General features: G+C 43.4%; 1 protein-coding gene across 1 annotated transcript in view; it reads left to right on the top strand.

Annotated features, from left to right (window-relative positions):
• The window catches only part of sec13 (SEC13 homolog, nuclear pore and COPII coat complex component), a 37,012-nt gene extending 25,061 nt beyond the window's left edge, over positions 1-11,951 (top strand). Inside the window, exons 7-9 of the mRNA XM_043708530.1 lie at positions 1,949-2,069; positions 4,711-4,857; positions 11,770-11,951. Of these exons, the coding sequence (XP_043564465.1) occupies positions 1,949-2,069; positions 4,711-4,857; positions 11,770-11,880 (379 nt within the window). The 3' untranslated portion in view covers positions 11,881-11,951. The remainder of the gene's footprint in view (positions 1-1,948; positions 2,070-4,710; positions 4,858-11,769) is intronic.
• The last annotated feature ends 11,456 nt before the right edge of the window (positions 11,952-23,407 follow it).

The following is a 23,407-nucleotide window of genomic DNA, read 5'->3' as shown; positions in this document are numbered from 1 at the left end:
AATCTCCCAGTTGTGATGATAGTGCTGCCACTCACTTGAGGTGATGGATTAAGAGCTCCTCACTAGCAGTGAATTGTACTTTATCAAACTGTGTTGGCCTGAGTGCAGTCTTCCCTCTGGCATAACAGGAATCAATGTGGTAAACATACTTGATGGTAACCTTTCTGATGGTGTGGTTCAGCCATGATGAAAGTCATACCTTCAACTGTTCAGGCTCTAAACTCTGGAGTTCCCTCCTCAACCTCTCCATCATTAATTTACCCCTTTGACCAAGTTTCTGGTTATGTCTGATTTGTCCCTCCTCTGTCCCATTGTTATGCTTACAATAATGGAGAGGCACCTTGAGATGTTTGACAATATCAAATGCACATTTTAAAAGCTCCATTTATAGAGTCATAGAGATGTACAGCATGGAAACAGACCCTTCGGTCCAACCTGTCCATGCCGACCAGATATCCCAACCCATACAAGTCCCACCTGCCAGCACCGGCCCTTATCCCTCCAAACCCTTCCTATTCATATACCCATCCAAATGCCTCTTAAATGTTGCTATTGTACCAGCCTCCACCACTTCCTCTGGCAGCTCATTCCATACACATGCCACCCTCTGCATGAAAAAGTTGCCCCTTAGGTCTCTTTTATATCTTTCCCCTCTCACCCTAAACTTATGCCCTCTAGTTCTGGACTCCCTGACCCCAGGGAAAAGACTTTGTCTATTTATCCTATCCATGCTCCTCATAATTTTGTAAACCTCTATAAGGTCACCCCTCAGCCTCCGATGCCCCAGTGAAAACAGCCCCAGCCTGTTCAGCCTCTCCCTATAGCTCAAATCCTCCAACCCTGGCAACATCCTTGTGAATCTTTTCTGAACCCTTTCAAGTTTCACAACATCTTTCCAATAGGAAGGAGACCAGAATTGCACGCAATATTCCAACAGAGGCCTAACCAATGTCCTGTACAGCCGCAACATGACCTCCCAACTCCTGTACTCAATACTCTGACCAATAAAGAAAAGCATACCAAACGCCGCCTTCACTGTCCTATCTACCTGTGGCTCCACTCTCAAGGAGCTATGAACCTGTACTCCAAGGTCTCTTTGTTCAGCAACATTCCCTAGGACCTTACCATTAAGTGTATAAGTCCTGCTAAGATTTGCTTTCCCAAAATTAAACTCTATCTGCCACATCTCAGCCCATTGGCCCATCTGATCAAGATCCTGTTGTAATCGGAGGTAACCTTCTTCACTGTCCACCACACCTCCAATTTTGGTGTCATCTGCAAACTGTAGATGACAAAAAGTAGAGGACCCAGCACCGATCCTTGTGGTACTCCACTGGTCACAGGCCTCCAGTCTGAAAAACAACCCTCCACCACCACCCTCTGTCTTCTACCTTTGAACCAGTTCTGTATCCAAATGGCTAGTTCTCCCTGTATTCCGTGAGATCTAACCTTGCTAATCAGTCTCCCATGGGGAACCTTGTCGAACGCCTTACTGAAGTCCATATAGATCACATCTACCGCTCTGCCCTCATCAATCCTCTTTGTTACTTCTTCAAAAAACTCAATCAAGTTTATGAGACATGATTTCCCACGCACAAAGCCATGTTGACTATCCCGAATCAGTCCTTGCCTTTCCAAATACATGTACATCCTGTCCCTCAGGATTCGCACCAACAACTTGCCCACCACCGAGGTCAGGTTCAGTGGTCTGTAGTTCCCTGGCTTGTCCTTCCCACCCTTCTTAAACAGTAGCACCACGTTAGCCAACCTCCAGTCTTCCGGCACCTCACCTGTGACTATCGATATTTGAAATTCATTTTGGACATTCCACATATTCATTGAGAAAATTACAATCGCCAATGTTTTGCACTTTTGATTTGAGCTTTCTCCTTTGAAATTTAAGAAAAAAAAATGTTTTGTCCTACTTGATTCTTTTTGTCTTCTGCAGAGAAGAGGACGGTCAGTGGAAAGAGGATCAAAAGCTTGAAGCCCACAGCGACTGGGTTCGGGATGTTGCCTGGGCTCCATCGATTGGACTTCCCACAAGCACCATTGCCAGCTGCTCCCAGGTAAGTACTGTGTATGAGGGATATATGTTCAGACTGAAGTGAATCTGTGCAATCTGCACCTTCAGCAAAGGTTGACAGGGTGTGGTGAGTTAAGGCTTTCTGTGTTTTATTTGGGGAGGAATGTGGGAAATAACCAAAGTGAACACAGTGCACGTTATTGGAACTGTGTGCAGTTCTGTGCTGCTTTCTTTTTTTGCTGACACTCCTCTCTGATCACAAATAATACAGAAAGGTTCAGAACGACAGGGCATCCTTTCTTCAAGTGAGGAATTGCATTGAGAGCACTTATTATTTCATGTACAAGCCCTCTGAAACTTCGCACCACAAAATGGTGGGGACTAAGAAGTCACACCCTTCGGATATTTTTCAGCAAAACTTAGATAGTTCAATGGTGAAGCAGTCCTGTATAGCAGAACAAGTGTTGTCTTGCTAGTAGGACAACCTGTGCATGCCATCTAGGCTGGTGTGATAGAAAAGAGTCAAAGAGTGTGGCGCTGAAAAAGCTATGTTATCCAAATAGCTAATTTTCCACATGCCATACTCATCTGCATAAAATGCCTGTACAGATTTGCACAGCAGGTAAATATATTCCATGTGTGTGTACTTACTGAATAAACATCAATTTGTAAAGTAATTAATAATCAAGAAAAGCTCTCGCTTTGATTTTAATATTATTTGATTGACAAGTATACACATGGCCTTGCATGCATCACCACATGAATGAAGACAAAATCTACCACTATGTAATCGTTTCTGAATCAGCAGCGTCTGGGTACCCAATTAGCCACATATGACTAGTTCCTAACATGTTAGTAATTTTCAGTTATAAAGAGGAATGGATGAAGTTATTTTTATTTTGAAAAATTATTTCAAGTGATGTGGACAACAGTGGCTCACCCAGCATTTCCTGCTCATCTTTAATTACCATGGAGTGGTGATGTTGGAGCGGTTGTGGCGGAGGTACACCCACAGTATTGTTGGGAAGAGAGTTCCAGCATTTTGACTCCGCCACAGTGAAAGGGCAGCATAATACTTGCAAGTCAGGGATAGTGTGTGGGGCTCAGAGGAGAACTTGCAAGCGCTGGGGTTCCACTGCTTTACTGCCCTCAGTTTGCCAAGTAGCAGAGGTCTGGAGCCTTCAATTTAAAAACTGTAGCCCTCGAATAAGGTTAAGAAGTCACCATGTGTGGTGAAAGGGTTAAAATTGTGTCCCAATACATGTGTGAATCTAACCGAAAATGGAAGGTGTCGCTTGGTCCCGTGTGAATCTTGTTATACACCTTCCCGTGTGAATAACCAGAATGGAATGTGTTTTTTAGCCTTGCTCTGCTCTAACCGAAAATGGAAGGTGTCGCTTAGTCCCGTGTGAATCTTATTATACACCTTCCCGTGTGAATCTTCTTCAGAATGGAATGTGTTTTTTAGCCTTGCTCTGCTGTTCACATGAATGTTTAAGAGTATATCAGCTGGAGAAGTCTCCAGTTCGGTAGAGTCTGCTCCGGGGTTACGTTTAACCGCCGAGCGTGGGTTGTTGGCAACCGCTCTACGAGAACTGACGGCTCCCAGTTCGGGTAACGTGTAGAGTGAGTATAAACCAGACCCGTTGTAAGTACGAGACTGGTTGTGGTGACACTGCGGGGAATAAAACACTTATATTCTAGCAGACTCGCCTCTTGGCTGTTTGTTCTGTGTCAGACTACTTTCCTGCGAGCCTGGTCCTTGACCTTGAGAATTTTTTAAAACACCATGTCAGACTCTATATGCAAATAAAGGACTCTGCTGGGAACTGTAAATGTAGTGAGTGAGATGTGGGTGTCACTTTTTCTGATAAATATGAGATTTTCACCCTATAATACTTCAGCTTGCCAGCAGGAAACTGAAACCCCGATCACCTTTCTGATTTAGATTTGTATGTTCAGATCTTAGATCGTAAGACCATTCTTTGCTACCTGTGTGATTAACAAGGATAAGGTTGTTTTTAACTCCACATCTTGTGGTGGTTTGATGTACTGAGGACAGGGAATGCGGATGAACTCGGTGTTTTTACAGTTGTTTTGCTGGAATCTATATCTTTGCTCAATCTAGTCATGAATATTGCATGAACTCTTGGTTGACTTCCCATATGCCACACATTGTAAACTTGAGACCATCCAAAATTCAACAAACTGCCTGTGTTCTGAATCGCAGCAAGTCATTTCACCCATCATCCCTGACCGATCCACATTGGCTCCTGGTTATACAATTATTTCATTTTAAAGCTCGTTTTTGTTTCAGGTTCTCCACCACCACTCCCTTCCTTCCCTATCTATTTTAATGTCCCATCATACAAAATGTCTGTGCTTCTCTGCTTCAGGCCTCCTGCCCATCCTTGATTTTTAATCACTCCACAGTTGGCATCTGTGCAACCAACTTTCAATTCCTTAAACCTTGGAATTCCCTTCCTCAACTTCTCCCCCTATCTTTCCTTCAGTAACAAATACCTTAAAACCTTCCTCTTTGATCAAGCTTTACTTTGCCTCACCTTCGGTGACTTGATGTCAAGTTTTGCTTTATAATGCTTTAGGAGGTGTTCTGTTATGCTGAAGTTGCTACAGCAATGTAACTTGGTGTATGATTCAATGATTAACCTCTGGTTCCTCAGGATGGCCGAGTGTTTATCTGGATTTGTGAGGACCCTACTGGGAATACATGGACACACAAACTCTTGCACAAATTCAATGATGTAGTGTGGCACGTCAGCTGGTCCATCACTGGGAACATCTTGGCCGTTTCCGGAGGTGACAACAAGGTAATAGTTTCACGTTTTGGATGCATGTATTATCCAAATGAATAGTGTATGCAAATTTGGAATTTCTGAAGTGATACTATCCTGATCCTATAATGCGTTGGCATTTAAAATGTGCATAAAATAGCTGTCCCTGTACACTAAGAATCCCTTTTTTTAAATTTGCTCTCATATCTTTGCTTCAGTTTCTGTGTTTGGTGAATTTTTGCTTCCTTTTTTTCCTTGTACTTGATCCTTTCTTTTGACTTGAATGTTTCTTTCATATTTGCTGCTGTATCCCCCAGGATTGATGAAATATATGCATATATATGTTTAAAAGCACCCTGGATGGAACTGCCTATTGTAATCTAATCTTAAAGCTGTGGGTCATGATCTAACCTAAATCGGCCTGATTGTAATTCCAGCCCATAGCGCCTTCCCAGGGGTCTATTATTTTATATGTCATATAAACCATTTAATGTCTCAATTGAAACACAAGCCTGTAATTTACTCCTGAGGGTCTGTAACTCTGCTGCAATTTACTGAGCTGGGTTACGTTTGAATCCTCCACTGATCATAAGGCTACAATGATCTTACTGTGCCCACACAACACATAATCCTTTGGTGATGTTGGGGATATTTTCATAAATAAAACAAGTTATTTAATACTTTGATTTCCTAGCGATTTCACAAAAATTCTTTCACTCACTGTAATAAAAAGCTTTCATGGTATAGATTAATACTAGTCCCTTTTGTCTCACAAATAACAGATAATATGTATAAAGTGGTGGTGTGATTATAATGATATTGATATAAAGATAATAAGCCCTGACTATCTACTGTCCTTTCTCTTCACATTATATATACTTTCATTTGAATTTAACTCTCTTGATTTTTCTTCTAGTATTCTGCTCTTTCAAGTGATGGTCCTTTCTTGAATACTTTCATGGATGCCTGTTTTCCTCCAGTATTATTATTTTTATTGGTCTCAGACAATGTTAGACTGTTCGTCTGAAAAGGATAGAGTAGCCAACTTCATTCACGCTCTCACCCCAGTTCCACAAATTCAAACAGTGGATCACTGTCATCAGGAATGCCAGTGTCTCATGTCAAATTCAATCTGCCCACATTGTGGGTGTCCTTCAGAACTCTTATGGCTCAGTGTACTGTATTAGGAGTACCTTTAGAACATAGAACAGCACAGTACAGGCCCTTCGGCCCTCTGTGTTGTGCCGTCTCTCTATCCAACTCTAAGATAACATTAACCTACATACCCTTCATTCTTCCATGTGCCTATCCAAGAGTCATTTAAATGTCCCCAATGTCTCTGACTTTACTACCACTGCTGGCAGTGTGTTCAACGCAGCCACCACTCTTGAGTTAAGAACTTACCTCTGACATCTCCCCAAAACCTTCCTCCAATTACCTTAAAATTATGCCCCCCTCATGATAGACATTTCAGCCATGGGGAAAAAATCTCTGCCTCTCCACTCTATCTATGCCTGTCATCACCTTGTACACCTCTATCAAGTCACGTCTCATCCTTCTTTGCTCCAATGAGAAAAGCCCTAGCTCCCTCAACCTTTCTTAATAAGACATGCCTTCCAGTCCAGGCAGCATCCTGGTAAATCTCCTCTGCACCCTCTCTAAAGCTTCTACATCCTTCCTATAATGAGTTGACCAAAACTGAACATAATATTCCAAGTGTGGTCTAACCAGGGCTCTACAGAGCTGCAGCATAACCTTGCAGCTCTTAAACTCAATCCCACTGCTGATGAAAGCCAACACTCCTTACACCTTCTTAACCCTATCAACTTGGGTGGCAGCTTTGAGGGATCTATGGACATGGACCCCAAGATCCCTCTGTTCCTCCACTCTGCCAAGAATCCTGCCTTTAACCCTGTAATCTGCATTCAAATTCAACCTTCCAAAATGAATCACTTCACATTTATCCAGGTTGAACTCCATCTGCCACTCTCAGCCCAGCTCTGCATCCTGTCAATGACCTGTTGCTACCTACAACAGCCCTCCACACTGTCCACCATTCCTCCAACCTTCGTGTCATCAGCAAACTTACTAATCCACCCTTCCACTTCCTCATCTAAGTCATTTATAAAAATCACAAAGAACAGAGGTCCCAGAACAGGTTCGTGTGGGACACCATTGGTCACTGAGCTCCAGGCTGAATACTTTCCATCTACCACCACCCTTTGTCGTCTATGAACCAGCCAATTCTGTATCCAGACAGACAGGTTTCCCTATATCCCATTGCCTCCTTACTTTCTGAATGAGCCTACCATGGGGAACCATATCAAGCACCTTGCTAAAATCTATATACACCACATCCACTGCTGTACCTTCATCAATGTGTTTTGTCACATCCTCAAAGAATTCAATAAGGTTTGTGAGGCATGACCTGACCCTCACAAAGCCATGCTGACTATCTCTAATTAAAATTATGGTTTTCCAAGTAATCATAAATCCCATCGCTCAGAATCCTCTCCAATACTTTGCCCACCACAGACATGAGACTGACTGGTCCATAATTCCCAGGATTATTCCTAATCCTTTTCTTGAAAAAGGGAATAACATTTATCACCCTCCAATCATCTGGCACTACTCCAGTGGACAGTGAAGACGCAAAGATCATTGCTAAAGGTGCACCAATCTCTTCCCTTGTTTCTCGTAGTAACCTAGGGTATATCCCGTCTGGCCCAGGGAATTTATCTATAGTTATGTTTTTCAAAAGTTTCAGCACACCCTCCTTCTTAACATCAACCTGTTCGAGCATGTGAGTCACAAAGGACAAGGTCCCTCTCACTAGTGAATACTGAAGCAAAGTATTCATTAAGGATCCCCTACTTCCTCCAACTCCAGGCGCAAGTTCCCTCTACTATCCTTGATTGACCCTACCCTCACTCTGGCTATCCTCTTGTTCCTCACATTAGTGTAGAATGCCTTGGAGTTTTCCTTAATCGTATCTGCTAAAGTTTTTTCATGCCCCCTTCTAGCTCTCCTACGTCCATTCTTCAGTTCCTTCCTGGCTCTAGAGCCCTACCTGATGCTTGCCTCCTCAGCCTTAAGTATGCTTCTTCTTCCTCTTGACGAGATGTTCCACATCCTTTTTCACTCAAGGTTCTTTCAATCTACCATCCCTTCCTTGCCTCAGTGGGACAAACCTGTCTGGCACTATCAGCAGGTGCTTCCTAAACAGCCCCCACATTTCTGTCGTGCATTTCCCTGAGAACTCTGTTCCCAGTTTAGGTGCCCCACTTCTTGCCTAATAGCATTGTAATTCCCCCTCCCCCAATTAACAACTTTCCTGTGTCGTTTGCACCTATCCCTCTCCATGAGTATAGTAAAGGTCAGGGAGTTGCGATCACTATCACTGAAATGCTGTCCCACCGAGAGATCTGACACCTTGTATGGTTCATTCCCAAGCACCAAATCCAACATCTACATATTGCAACAGGAACCCTTCCTGGACACACCTGACAAAAACTGCTCCATCCAAACTATTTGAACTAAGTAGGTTCCAATCAATATTGTGGAAGTTAAAGTCGCCCATGACAACAACCCTGTAACTTCTGCACATTTCCAAGATCTGCCTCCCAATCTGCTCCTCTCTGTCTCTGTTGCTTTTGGAGGGGGAGGGGGGGGAGGTTGCCTGTAGAAAACTCTCAATAAAGTGACTGCTCCTTTCCTGTTTCTGCCTTCCACCCATACTGATTCAGTAGACAAACCCTCCTCAGCGATCTCCCTTTCTGCAGCTGTGATACTGTCCCTGATCAGGAATGCCACTCCCCAATCTCTTTTTACCTTCCTACTGACATGGAAGAGCTCAGCTCCGTTGTGGGCTGAAGCCCAATTCTTGTCCAGTTTGTTGAGTATCTAATCTAAGATGACAGACCAGTGCTGCACTATTTGAATGCTGCACTATCAGAGGTGCCACCTTCAGGTGAGATGTTAAGCGAAGAGCCCAGTTCCTCTCGAGTGTCTTGACCAACATTTAAACCCTCAACCGATGTCAATAAAATAGTTTATTGAGCCACTGTCACAGTTACTGTTTGTAGAACCTTGCTGTGGACAAATTGCTTACTGTGTTTACATCAAAGTCTGTTTTATTGCAGTAAAATGCCTTGGGCCATCATGAGATTGTGCATGGTGATACAAGTGCAAGGTTTTTATTATTAGCACCGCGCTTATTTATAACATTAGTTTCAGCTGTCTATAATTTGAGATTGTAATTTAATCCAGCCATTCAGATGATGTTCAGAACACATGGTTGCAGTTCAGTAGTTATGGTGCTGGGTAAGCAGCCCGAAGCTTACAAGTTAAAATCCCATGGCACTTTGAGAAATTGCATTCAATAAATCTTGCAATTAATGGTTTTGGTGTAGGAGTAAGATTGTCTTAAAAATCAACAGGGCTGACAAATCCTTCAGACCAAGGAACCCTATCCACTCTGACCGACATGTAACCTGTGACCATAGTTATTGCAATCTCTGAAGTAGCCTACCGAGCCACTTAATTGTACTCAGGAAGGAGTACCAGATGCAGTTGCGGGACATGATCCTTTTCTTCCATAGAGGTACAGCTTTCATTGGCTTTTGTGGATAATTTACATTTCTAGTAATGCAGAGACTGGGACTAATCCACCATGGCACTTTACAATTTGAATTTAATTGGAAAACATTAAATAGAGGAAGTACTATTTCTGCCAGTCAGAAAAAGCAAAAGGCATGGTCTAGAGATTGGAGCCAGACGTTTCAGGAGTGAAATTTGGAAACCTTTTTACAAACAGGGGCTAGGCGTATCGGACTGTCTTCTACAGGTAGCTGTTGAAGTGATCAAGTGTTAAATGTTTAATCTAAGATTAATAGATATTTGTTACCTAAAAGTATTAACAAGTATGGAACAGATGGAGCGATTGTAGATCAGCCATGATCTCACGGAATGGCGAGGATATATGGCCTATATTTACAGGCTTGCTGTTCTTCCACTGTTCCTAAAGCCCCAGCAAAATACTTGGGTTTGAAAAGCTTATGTTGATGATAAAGATTTTGAACTGTCCTCTTAACCCAGGTTAATTGATACAACTTATAACTTAGAAAAGGAAAGTTCATTAGATATAGGAGCAGCATAAGGCTATTCGGCCCATTGTGTCTGCTCTACCATTCGATCATATCCCTTCAACCCATTACCAATTAAAGATCTGTCTAAGTCCTCCTTAACTCACTGACCCAGCATCCACTGCACTTTGGGGTAGCGAATTCCACAGATTCACAGCCCTTTGGGAGAAGTCGTTTCTCCTCAACTCAGTTTTAGGATAAAGGGTAGCAAATTTAAAAGAATGACATCACATCCTAGAACACCCCACAAGAGGAGGCATCCACTCCACATCTATTGTATCCACAGTTTTATCATCTTGAATACCTCAATTTGATCTCCCCACATTCTTCGAATTTCCAGAGAGTAAAAGCCTAAATTGCTCTATCTCTCTTCATAGGCGTTTGGTATGCTTTCCTTTATTGGTCAGAGTATTGAGTACATGAGTTGGGAGGTCATGTTTGGATAGGGTAAATAGACAAAGTCTTTTCCCTGGGGACGGAGAGTCCAGAACTAGAGGGCATAGGTTTAGGGTGAGAGGAGAAAGATATAAAAGAGACCAAAGGGGCAACTTTTTCACACAGAGGGTGGTGCGTGTATGGGTTGAGCTGCCAGAGGATGTGGTGGAGGCTGGTACAATAGCAACATTTAAGAGGCATTTGGATGGGTATATGAATAGGAAGGGTTTGGAGGGATATGGGCCGGGTGCTGGCAGGTGGGACGAGATTCAGTTGGGATATGTGGTCGGCATGGACGGGTTGGACCGAAGGGTGTAAGTTTCTATGACGCTATGACACGCCCCTCACCTCTGGATTAGTCTAGTGAACCTCCTCTGAACTGCCTACAATGCCACTACATCTTTCCTCAAATAAGGGGACTAAAACTGTGCACAAGACTCCAGATGCAGTCTCACCAATACCTGTACAGTTGCAACAATATTTACCTTTATATTCTATTCCTTTTGCTGTAAAAGCCAACACTCCATTTGCTTTATTATCTGCTATACCGTGTGCTAGTTTTCTGTGACTCATGAACATAGATCCCTCTGCACTCGAGCACCCTGAAGTCTCTCCCCATGATGAAAATAGGTCGCTTTCCCATTTTTTCCCACACAAAAGTATGACCTTGCACGTATCCACATTAAACCGCATCTGCCACATGTTGGCCCACTCTCCTGACCTATGTCAATTGTAAAGGTTCTTACTTCCTCATTTCAGTTTAGTGTTCCACCTATTTTTGTGTTGTCCGCAAATTTAGTGATACACCCTTCTATCCCTGTATCCAGGTCATTAATGTAGATTGTCCGAGGACCGACCCCCTGTGGCACTCCTCCAGTTAAATCTTACTATGCAGAAAAACAGCCATTTGACTCTCTGTTTTCTAACCATCAGCCAGTTATCTATCCAGGCTAGTAAATTACTCCTAATCACATATGATCCAACCTTGTGAATTAACCTTTTGTGCGGCACCTTATCAAACACCTTCTGGAAGCCCAGATAAATTTACAGTACCTACCCCTTTGTTAGAAACACATTCAGTTTCAATCCCACACAAACATGGTTACTCTTGAGAAACAATTAAGGGCTCCAGAGATGGGCAATAACAGCAAATCATGCCTGAGAATGCAATTTAGAAATTAGTTTTAGTTTCCTGCCTTAACATTCCCTCCCATTGGGCTCTAATTCTGCAAGTAGTGGTTCTTCGTTATTCTTTCAGGAATAGTCGTCATGAAATTGTTTCAATGAAGGAGTTTTCTTCTGTAAGTGGGCTGTTTCCATGTTTGAGCACGAAATAACCATCACCCTTTCATACAATCTGTTTTTGCAGGTCAGTCTATGGAAGGAGTCCGTTGAAGGCCAATGGGTTTGCATCAGTGACGTGAACAAAGGCCAGGGATCAGTGTCGGGTATCACAGAGGGCCAACAGAATGAGCAGTGAATGGTAAAGGAGCATCACAGGAATGTTGTCTTGAATTGTATATTTGGCAAAATAAAATGGATTGCAAGAAACTGGGAACAAACAAAAATCGAAGATGTTTTGTACCCCGAAGCCCTGTACTGTTTACGGAGAAGAATATGTATTGGTACAATTCCTGTTGTCATTGACACATAAGCAGATCTTTTGTAATTGCAGTGTTCAGAGTGCCTTGTAGGGGGGAGTAAGAAGGTGCTGTTTGGCTGATCAGAAATCACGTGCACCACCAATAGAAGCTGTGCTCAAGCTGATAATGTACAGTCACAGCCCAAGGCCTGTTACTTGATAGTGGGAACAAGACATTATCTTGTCTGTCACCATATGAATCTGTCCTCCAGCAGTAGATGGTAATAGGATCTTAAAACAAGTGTTCCAAGACGGCAAGGTGGCCAGTACATTGAAGCATGACACAGCAGTCGACTGCAAGATTCAAGCTTGTGCTTGTTTGTTTGTTGTGAGGAATTCCCCTAAATAGAGGCCTACCAAATTTGAGAGGAACGACTTGTCAGTGAAATGCTCCTGCCTACCACCTTTTAGAATAGTATGGAGAGTGTGGAGGAGCAGATGGCCGACTTCGCCCTAAGAAGAGGGAGTAAAAATTGTCCTGCAGTAATGCTGCACTATGAATTCAAGCGCAGTGATCTTTTTTTAAATCCTAATTATTTCTCTCCAAAATATTCCTGACAACCAAACACACTCACTCTGTGTCCTGAAAATGCCTCAGAAATTTAAAATGCCACTGAATCTCTCCTGAAAGTAAAAGGTTCAGGATTGTTGCAACCATGGATTGCTGGAGATTCTAGCTTCTGAACTTGGAGGCAGGCTCATATAGGGACTCCACCCATTCATATTGGCCGCATTTGTGTTACGTGTGCCTAAGCTGGAGCTGCAACTCTTCCATTTCAAGGCCCATTCTCCCCTACAAACTGGTCTGAATGCAGGGTTTACATCTTTTAAAAAGAGCCTTTGGCTGAAATCCTGTTTTGTTAATATTTTGGTGAAGAGGACTAATTCAGACTGTAAACCACAGACACTGTACAGTTTGGGCTCATGTAAAAACCTAATGATGGGGACTAGAAATTAAGGCACCGGCTTTAAATATTTAGTCCTCAATTCCTAATAGCTCTCTGACTTGATGGTTAAAATTGAACTGTTTAATAAATTGATCTAATGTAACTGGGTTTTCATGCCCTCCTTTTCTTCAACATTTGTATCGGCCCTTTAAAGGACCTGATCCCTGAATCACGCATCTTGCTTTCAGAAACTTACCACAAAATGTGAGCATCTGTTACCCTGTATGAGTTTTTAAAGCTCCTTTTACATTTTTAAGACGCTCGGTGATTGACCAAAGTCTTAAGTGCAAGTGTTGGAAGAAGGTAAGAACAAAAGTGTAGATCAGAAGTGAGATGTTAGCTTTATTCAGGCTCAGTCTCTTGAAACTGTAGGAGGAAGGACAAGACTAAAGGAGGATCAGAATAGTCAGCTGAGTGGAGGAGTTGACAGTGCAGCCTGGTTGTGGTTCCGAACGTGTTCCACAAGTTTCGTTTCGGATTTGCACACGGTTTTAAGATAGTGAAAAATGAAGATGACCATTTGGGTAACTGTAGTGCTCTCTAGGAAGACAAGACTACAACCACACACACACCACTCACCATTTTCAGTTAGCCCATCACATTATCCAACTGTTAAAATGATTACACAAAATTTTACCTGGAGGTCAATTCCATGCACTGATCATGGTCTTTTGGGGTTTAGTTTGAAATAGTTTTGCTGATTTGCCATTATCCAATTTACTATTATCCACCCAGCACTTCATTCTCTCCATTTCTGGTCTTAAAAGTTTTTTTAAGCCTAACTTGTCTTCTGTACTGCCGTCAAAGTCCACTGTCCCATTGATCAAAACAAGGTCAAGTGCAGTGGATTCTGGCCAAAGGCATTATATGGTTTAAGCATGCCCTCTTCTGATTGGTAATCTGTTTTGAGACTTAATTTGTCACCTCTTTGTGAAGGCTTCATATCACGGCTCATGAAAGTGAAGTGGTTGCCTTAGTGACTGAAGTGTCTCTTCATTACAGAAGTAACCAGCTTTTAGATGCTGAATTCACACAGTACAGAAACTCCTTTAGAATTTTTCAGGTGACTGTCTGCACCATGCAGTGTCATCATCATTGACAGTCCCTCACAGAAAAGGGTGACTCTCTTCCATTCTTGGGGTGAGTCCGTAAGTGACTATGCAGACCGATGCGGCTACAACAGGCTCTCTTACATTTGGGGCAGAAGGTGGTGGCGGGAAGGGGTGAGTGGTGCATTGATGTGGCAGTGCACTCCTCACTCTGTTTTCGCGTGGCTTCTGCTTTTTCCTAACGGTAAGTCTCAAGGTGCTCAACGCCCTCCCAGATGCTGCTGCTCCTCCTCCACTTTGAGCAGGAGCAATTCCCAGGTGTCTGTGGGAATGCCACACTTCACCGGTGAGGCCTTGAGGGTGTCCCTGAAACACTTGCTCTGTCGACTTGGGGCTTGCCTGCAGTTTTGAAGTTGGGGGTGGAGCGCCTGACCCGGGGCTCTTGTGTCGGTCATGCGGACTGTGTGCCCAGCCTAGCGTAACCGATCAAGGATGGTCAGTGCCTCGATGCTGGGGATGTTGGCCTGGTCAAGGATGCTGGTGTTGGTACATCTTTGTCCCCAGTGGATTGGTAGGATCTTGCACAGGCACTGTTGATGGTACTGCTCCAACACCCTTGAGATGTCTGCTGTAGACAATCCACATCACATGCAGTGCAGCTCAGGTTCAAACCACAATTCAAAAGTGACTTGCATCAGATTCCTGAGTGCTTTAGAAAATAATTTTTCCAAACTCTGAGTGCTGTGCATCTTGTGTCACTATCTTTGATGAAGTAGAGTATTACTGTTGAGAAGGCTAGAATCTGGATTCATGTCTGGCATCTTGACTACAAGTTGTCACAAAAAAGTTATTCATATTTAGTAAATATTTTTCTGAAGTGTTTATGTACTGGCCCTAACTTTCCCACTTGATTGAGGGAATGCATTGCTGATAAAAGTAGATGAGAATTTTGGGAGAATTTTCAAAAAGTGCAGTTAGATGGGATATTTCGCATCCTCCTGAAGTTCAGGAACACACAAAGTATGTTAATTTAAATTTCACTGTGCCACCATCTAATGTGTTCATCAGAGCCAGGTTAATCCATATGAACTGACCTTCCATTCATCTCAATTCAACGATGATCAATGTAGCTGTCCAGAAATTGGCCGAGTGGGTATGCTGTACAGAAAGAGGCGATAAGATTGAACTCAATGTTGAGATGTAAATATGACCCAGAACATTGTCTATCCCGAAGAAAGGAAGTTGTGCTTTCCTAAAAAAAAGTTGGCACTCCATTTAGGAATAATCTCACCTGAATCAATCTCAAACTCTCAAGTTAGAGAGACAGAGCAGCTGAAACAATTAACATAGGTCAAGAAGGAGCCAGTTGAGAGAATTAAGTACTTTGTTTGGTTAATTAAATGCCGGATAACATAGTTTAGCCATCCATTGGGACCTTGAGATCTTGTTTGGATAATCCAAAATTCAGATAATTGAATGCTAGATAATCGAGGCTCCTCTGTAGTTGGGAGACTGCAGTGAACTACTGGGAAAGGCTAACAGTGAAAATTGGAAGTGGTGTTGCATCTGCTATTTCCGTACACTGGGATGTAATGAATAAACTGTTTTCCAGCGTTGGTAGCTCCGGGAGTTGCTTCAGGTTCACTGCTGTCTCATCCTCTTCAAAGTTTGCATAACATTGAAGAAAAATCGCTCATTGGGTCTACTCGTTTGTGGAAAACCCCATGGCAATTATAATATTTTCTTCAGGTTGGGCCTACTTTCCACTTGAATCTAATTCCAAGTAAGTTGAAATGAAAGGATCCTATAACCACAATAGCCTTACTGTTAAGGTTCATCGTAAAATGGACAATCTATCATTCTCGAATCTCTGCATTCTTCTTCCTGTCCTGTATTGTGGCTGTAACGGCATTACAACAGACTGCGTTCACATGACACTTGAGAAAATGCAGTTTTTAACAGAGCACATTGATGAATCTAAATCCAGGACAATCTGGAACGTTTTTATGTGTGGGATGTGCATAGAACTGTCAGGACTAAGCAGGGTCGAGCCACCCAAGAGAAATATTTGCACATGCTGTGCCTGAGAGGGGGGGTAGCCACGTTTAAAACTTACAGCAATGTGTTAGAATACAGGGTGATCATTAAGGGTATGCAATAATAAAAAAAAGTTGAGAGCATAATGTTTTATGTCTACCACAGGCTATGATTTTTTTGAAAATGTATTGAGAAGGAACTAAAAGCAAGTATGAATGATTTGACGCTTGAAGAAAAAATAACATCATTACTAATGATGACATAAATAGCTGTACAAACTGATTGCCATCAGGTCTTCAGAATACTTGGAAGTTTAATGCATATTACAATAGAAATGGAATTCCCTGAAGCCAGTGACTAATAAACTGAGACTATGCAACTGCCTAGGGTTATATACAGCAATATAATTTGATGCAGATAACTCACTAGAATATAACCAGAATCTGTGCTTTATTCAATTAATTTGTGCATCGAGATCACTTTTGCCGACAGAATTAACTGTTGAGGCTGCTATGTATTGGCATATATGTGTTGGCATGTTGGGGAAAATTAACAACATTGGATAACTAAATCCTGCACAGTCTGCCAGATTAAACCACACACCAAAATAGAAACTGGTGTGAGATTTGCTTATAATGAGCTGGCCAGAAAATTAATTAAAAATGGACAAGAGCTGTAAGAGCTCTTGAGCTGAAGAGGTCATTGTAGTGAATATGATCCTGTCCCCTTGACATAAATTTGTTTAGTTAACAACTTAATAATGAGATATGATAATGCGGAGTGATGTTGATGGGAATCCGATTCAGTGAAGTCAAATTGTCCCATTTGCAACCCTTAAAAAGACATCACACTGGTAAATGTCAGCCTCAATGGTAGCACTCATCATTTTGGCTCAGGTTGAAGGTTCAAATGCCACTCTAGGGTTTGAAGACACATTTTAGATAAATAATTCAGTACAGCACTAACAGAATACTGCACTGTTGAAGGTGCCGTCCATCTGACGCAACACTGGACTGAAGTCCTATATTCCTGATCTAGAAAGCATAACCAATCCAATGGCATCAATTCAAGGAGGGAATGAAATTAAAACCAGAAAATGTTGGAAACCTTCAGCAGTTCGAGCAGCATTTATCAAGACCCCAAAAGTTAATGTTTCGGGTGAATGATCTTCCATCCAAGCTGAGATTTAGCCATGAACTGATAGCTCCAAAGAGAATCCCTGGTTGCTTCGCACTTTCCCAGGTATGGAACCTTGCTGAGTGGGAATTGGGTAACAGTTGCTACTACAGTTTCAAAAGGTAACAATTTGCTATGAAAATCTTTGGAAATGACGTAATCTCAAATACAAATGTTTAAAGATTTCATAAAACTTTGTCACTGGATTTTTAGCGTTCCTTATGATTTTTTGATTCCCTCAAGACAATGGATCAAATTTTGCTAAGTGGAATCTGTTATGGAATTAGATGTCTTCCTTGATCTCTAGATCAATTGGCTTTGTGTCACCAACCGCTGGAGCTGAGACCTGATAACGACACAGCAAAGGAATGTCTGGGACCTTGATCAATGACTGACCCAAACATTTATCTCCTGAACCATTGAGAGTTAAGGATTGAAATTAAAAATAAGGGCGGTGGATAAACTAGCATCCAAACAGGTACAGAAACAAAAAGATGTGGGGGGAATAAAGCAGGAAATGTTGAAAATGCTTTCTGATCAACCTGTCAGAAATGTTGACAGTGTAGGTAGGATCTGAACCTGGGCCTCCTGGCTCAGAGGTAGGGACACTACCACTGCACCTTAAGAACATGCTCAAGAATCTTTTTAATCAACCTGTTATGGCACACCTCTGAAACAGGTGGGACTTGCACCCAGACCTTCTGCCTCAAAGGTGGGCACACTACCACTGTACTGCCAGAGCCCAAAGGGGATGTTTAAAAGGCAAAACCTTAATTTAGTACATGTAGGAATGAGACAATGGTCTGAACACAAGAGATTGATTAGCGTTGTATAATAATTGTCACATTGAAAATTTACTTAGTCTGTTAATTACCAGCACTATCTTTCTATGGCATACAATGGAGCAGCAGGATTCTTGTGGTGCAATGGTAATACTCCTATTGTTGAAGTATTTTTCCACAAATCCGGACGACATAAGTTTCGATACAACAGTAGATGGCTTTATTATCGGACAGTAGACGAGAGATTCTCAGTGACACCAAAGGAGGCATGAAGCCTACATGTGGTGGTACCTCTGAACAAGTCTCAGCTCCACACGCAAAGGCAGGTTATTTTATAGGAATAATACAGAGGTTGACAGGTCACATGGTTGCTTGCCGTTACATTATTTAAGACAGGTAATTACAATTTTATAATGCCTGGTGATTACCAATTTCCTGTGATAACTAGTGAATGGTTTACAGGGACTGGTTATCATATTCTTCATAATCATATGTTGATGGATAGAGATTTAGACAGATGGACTTTGCTTTGTTGTCATGGTTGGATTCACGTGCCCATGTTAATAGGTAGGGGAAGCATGATAATGGGAACAGGAGGCAGCTAATAAAGTTTTGGCCAAGGTTATCAGTCTTGTCCAGATTTGAAGATGCCGGTGTTGGACTGGGATGTACAAAGTTAAAAATCACACAACACCAGGTTATAGTCCAACAGGTTTAATTGGAAGCACACTAGCTTTTGGAGCGTCGCTCCTTCATCAGGTGATGAGCAGCGCTCCGAAAGCTCATGTGCTTCCAATTAAACCTGTTGGACTATAACCTGGTGTTGTGTGATTTTTAGTCTTGTCCAGGGAGGACAAATACCTTTGCCTGAGGCTGTAAGTGAAATCCACATGTATGGCTCCAGAGGATTCTGTTCTACAGGAGTCAGCCAGCACCCCCCCCCCCCCTGCTGTGATGTCTCATTCTGTAAGAGGAGAGGCATGCAATCAATACTGCAGTGAGCCTTGTTAGCAATTAAATGTTTAACCCTTGAGTTCCCAATATGATAAAGAAGTAAAAATGGAACTTATTCTTTTGTGGCTTTCCATCTTCCTCATGATCTCTGAGCTAGGAGACCTACCTGCTCTAAAGGTATGTAAAAATATTTATGAACAGGTTGCTTCGAAAATGTCTACAATAGAGCAGCATGCATTGACCATCAAGTTGTAGGTATATGTAACTCATAGTATATCTGTTCCATTAATGTGTGGCCAATGTGTGCATTAATAATGGTGGAATGAGTTAAGGCGCCACTATTTTCCCAGAAAACTTGGCCCAATAACTAAGCAGCCTGTAGAGCTCCATTCAAATTGAATTAGATTTTATACCAGAATTGTTGGGTTTGGACTGTGGATTTCATTGTCCCACTGAGGCGAGGAAGGGATGGTAGGGTGAAGGAACCTTGGGTGATAAGGGATGGGGAACATCTAGTCAAGAGGAAGAAGGAAGCTCACTGAAGGCTGAGGAGGCAAGCATCAGACAGGACTCTAGAGGGTTACATAGTAGCCAGGAAGGAACTGAAGAACGGACTGATCAGGGATAATGGAGGTAACTTGTGCCTGGAGTCAGAGGAGGTAGGGGAGGTGCTTAATGAATACTTTGCTTCAGTATTCACCAGTGAGAGGGACTGTGATGTTTCTGATGACAGTGTGAAACAGGCTGATACGCTCGAACAGGTTGATGTTAGGAAGGAGGATGTGCGGAAAACTTTGAAAAACATAGGGATAGATACGTCTCCTGGGCCTGACAGATATACCCAAGGTTACTATAGGAAACGAGGGAGGAGATTGCTGCCCCTTTGGTGATGATCTTCAAATCCTTACTGTCCACTGGAGTAGTGCCAGATGATTGGAGGGTGGCAAATGTTATTCCCTTGTTCAAGAAAGGGAATAGGGATAATTCTGGGAATTAGACACCAGTCAGTCTTACATCGTTGGTGTGGAAATTATTGGAGAAGATTCTGTTAGACAGGATTTATGATTGCTTGGAAAACTGTAGTCTGATTAGAGATAGTCAGCATGGCTTTGTGAGGGGCAGGTCATGCCTCACAAACCTTACTGAATTCTTTGTGGATGTGACAAAACACATTGATGAAGGTAGAGCAGTGGATGTGGTGTATATAGATTTTAGCAAGGTTTTTGGTAAGGTTCCCCATGGTAGGCTCATTCAGAAAGTAAGGAGGCAATGGGATATAGGGAAACCTGTCTGGATACGAATTGGTGAGCCCATAGAAGTCAAAGGGTGGTAGTAGATGGAAAGTATTCAGCCTGGAGCTCCACCAGTGGTGTTCCTCTGAGACCTCCCTGGCCTCCACTCCAGGACTCACTTCCCCGCCCCAGTCCCTGCTCCGGGACTCTCCCCGTAGCCCTTAATTCCTTGCGAGATCAAGAATTTATCAATCTTGATCTCACAAGGAATTTATCAATTAACCAACCGTGATGAAGGGAAAGGTGTGTCGAGAGAGTTCATCTGGATTTATTTTGAGATAACAAGAAGAATAGAAACTTTGTCTCTTTATTCAACTTCATACGAGAGAAAATCTGTTGTTTCTCTTGGGACGCTCATTGTCTGGGGCATGGGCAGTCCTGTCGGACCAGCACAAGGGGGAATCGTTCTTCATCGATCAGGGAGCTGTAAAGGACATGGTCAGGGCTCTGGTCAGTCATGACTAGGGACTGCTCAAAGTCGGTCAAAGATCTAGGGAGTGAATGCTGTCCAGATGGGGAGGGGGTGGTTTCTATGTGTCAATCTGTCAGAAAGGTTCAAATTCAGACATGGCTTGGGGAAACAACGCTGGTGGTTAAGCTGAGGCATTTTGAAAGGTTAGGATGAGGACAGTGATGGGGTTGGGGCAAAGCTCAAAGTGTATAGAAGAGCATTTGGGAGAGGGTTATCATTAGTGACCACCATTATGGATTCAATAGGGGGCGCTTCATCAGGGTGTTATGCTGGGTATTTGAGGACAGTTACCGTTGAAGTTCAATGTGGTGGGTCTCCACATGGGGATGGGTGGAAACGGACAGTCAGTGTTAGTGCAAGGTAAAAGGGATAATGGAGGCTTTGTTCTTCGGAGACAGGGCAGAACCCGGTTTCTACAGTGTTCACCCTGAGCCGTGTTCTTGCCACCATTTTCCCTTCTCAAGCTGCTCATAGAAAATAGCGGAACAACGCCCAGGGAGGAAGTGTCACTCTGCTGGGCAAAATCAGGACTCACGATTGCTAGATATTGGAGCAACAAATAGTGAAGCAGAACTTTGTAAACCCCAGCTGCCCGTTTTTTGTGTGGTGAGTGAAGAGGCTTAGGAGAGAGGTGACTTGATAGAGGTGTACAACATGTTGAGAGGCATAGGTAGAGTGGATAGCTAGAGACTTTTTCCCAGGGCAGAAATGTCTATCACGAGGGGGCATAATTTTAAGGTGTTTGGAGGAAGGTTTAGGGGAGATGTCCGAGGTAGGTTCTTTACACAGAGTGTGGTGGCTGCGTGGAATGCACTGCCAGCAGTGGTAGTAGAGTCAGATACATTAGGGACATTTAAGCGACTTTTGGATAGGCACATGGATGATAGCAAAATGAAGGGCATGTAGGTTAGCCTGATCTTAGAGTAGAATAAAAGGCCAGCACAACATCGAGGGCCGAAGGGCCTGGACTGTGCTTTACTGTTCTGTGTTCTATGTTGATCAAAGATGATTTGCTACTTCCCATTGTGAACGCTAGTTGAACCTGAGCATCTAAATGATGTGGAAGTGAGCAGCAATGATGTTATAAAGGAACTGTGCTGGCTGAAGGGGAACCTCTATGGGTCCTGGGCGTGAGCCACATGCTGCATCCTCATCTATCGTGTTGGTGTAATGATGCTCTGGACTGAACACCGTGTTTAGTTGAGTTTTTGACGCGGATCCAGGGTTGGCTATGGTTCACACCAACTGCAGGCACTCCCTTCCCAATAACACTGGGTAAGTCGCTCAGCCGCATGGCAATTTCACCAAGTTGCTGCCCAGACTGAACCGGGTGCAGTTCATCTCACTGTGTGGGTAACATTGCTGGCTTCACACAGGTACAGGACGCTACCATCTCACTGTGTGGGGGACATTGCTGGCTTCACACAGGTACAGGATGCTACCATCTCACTGTGTGGGTAACATTGCTGGCTTCACACAGGTACAGGATGCTGGCTTCACACAGGTACAGGACGCTACCATCTCACTGTGTGGGGGACATTGCTGGCTTCACACAGGTACAGGACGCTACCATCTCACTGTGTGGGTAACATTGCTGGCTTCACACAGGTACAGGACGCTACCATCTCACTGTGTGGGGGACATTGCTGGTTTCACACAGGTACAGGACGCTACCATCTCACTGTGTGGGGAACATTGCTGGCTTCACACAGGTACAGGACGCTACCATCTCACTGTGTGGGGGGACATCACTGGCTTCACACAGGTACAGGATGCTACCATCTCACTGTGTGGGGTAACATTGCTGGCTTCCCACAGGTACAGGACACTACCATCTCACTGTGAGGGGGACATCGGTGGCTTCACACAGGTACAGGATGCTACCATCTCACTGTGTGGGGGAACATCGTTGGCTTCCCACAGGTACAGGACGCTACCATCTCACTGTGTGGGGAACATCACTGCCTTCCCACAGGGACAGGGCGCTATCATCTCACTGTGTGGGGGAACATCGCTGGCTTCCCTCAGGTACAGGACGCTACCATCTCACTGTGTGGGGGGACATCGCTGGCTTCACACAGGTACAGGATGCTACCATCTCACTGTGTGGGGTAACATTGCTGGCTTCACACAGGTACAGGACGCTACCATCTCACTGTGTGGGGGACATTGCTGGCTTCACGCAGGTACAGGACGCTACCATCTCACTGTGTGGGTAACATTGCTGGCTTTGCACAGGTACAGGACGCTACCATCTCACTGTGTGGGGGACATCGCTGGCTTCACACAGGTACAGGACGCTACCATCTCACTGTGTGGGTAACATTGCTAGCTTCGCACAGGTACAGGACGCTATCATCTCACTGTGTGGGGGCACATGGCTGGCTTCCCACAGGTACAGGACGCTATCATCTATATGTGAGGCAGTGAGAGGGCCCTGTCACAATATACAAAATTCATCAACAGAAATGGAGTCCATTCCATTAATGTTTAGGTGATATGCGATCACCACTCCCACTTACTGGAAGTGTGTGGACATTACCCTGGCAACTGCCATCCCCCCTATCTCCTGCAGCACTCTGTGTACCTGCTGTGTTTGAGAGTTCATTTTTTTTTTCTTCCTTTTGATCAAAACAGTGAAGGGGAGGGTAGGTGC

The sequence above is a fragment of the Chiloscyllium plagiosum genome, chromosome 18 (assembly GCF_004010195.1).
Source record: "Chiloscyllium plagiosum isolate BGI_BamShark_2017 chromosome 18, ASM401019v2, whole genome shotgun sequence".
NCBI classification, from domain to species: domain Eukaryota; kingdom Metazoa; phylum Chordata; class Chondrichthyes; order Orectolobiformes; family Hemiscylliidae; genus Chiloscyllium; species Chiloscyllium plagiosum.
This window is presented reverse-complemented; position numbering and strand designations above follow the sequence as displayed.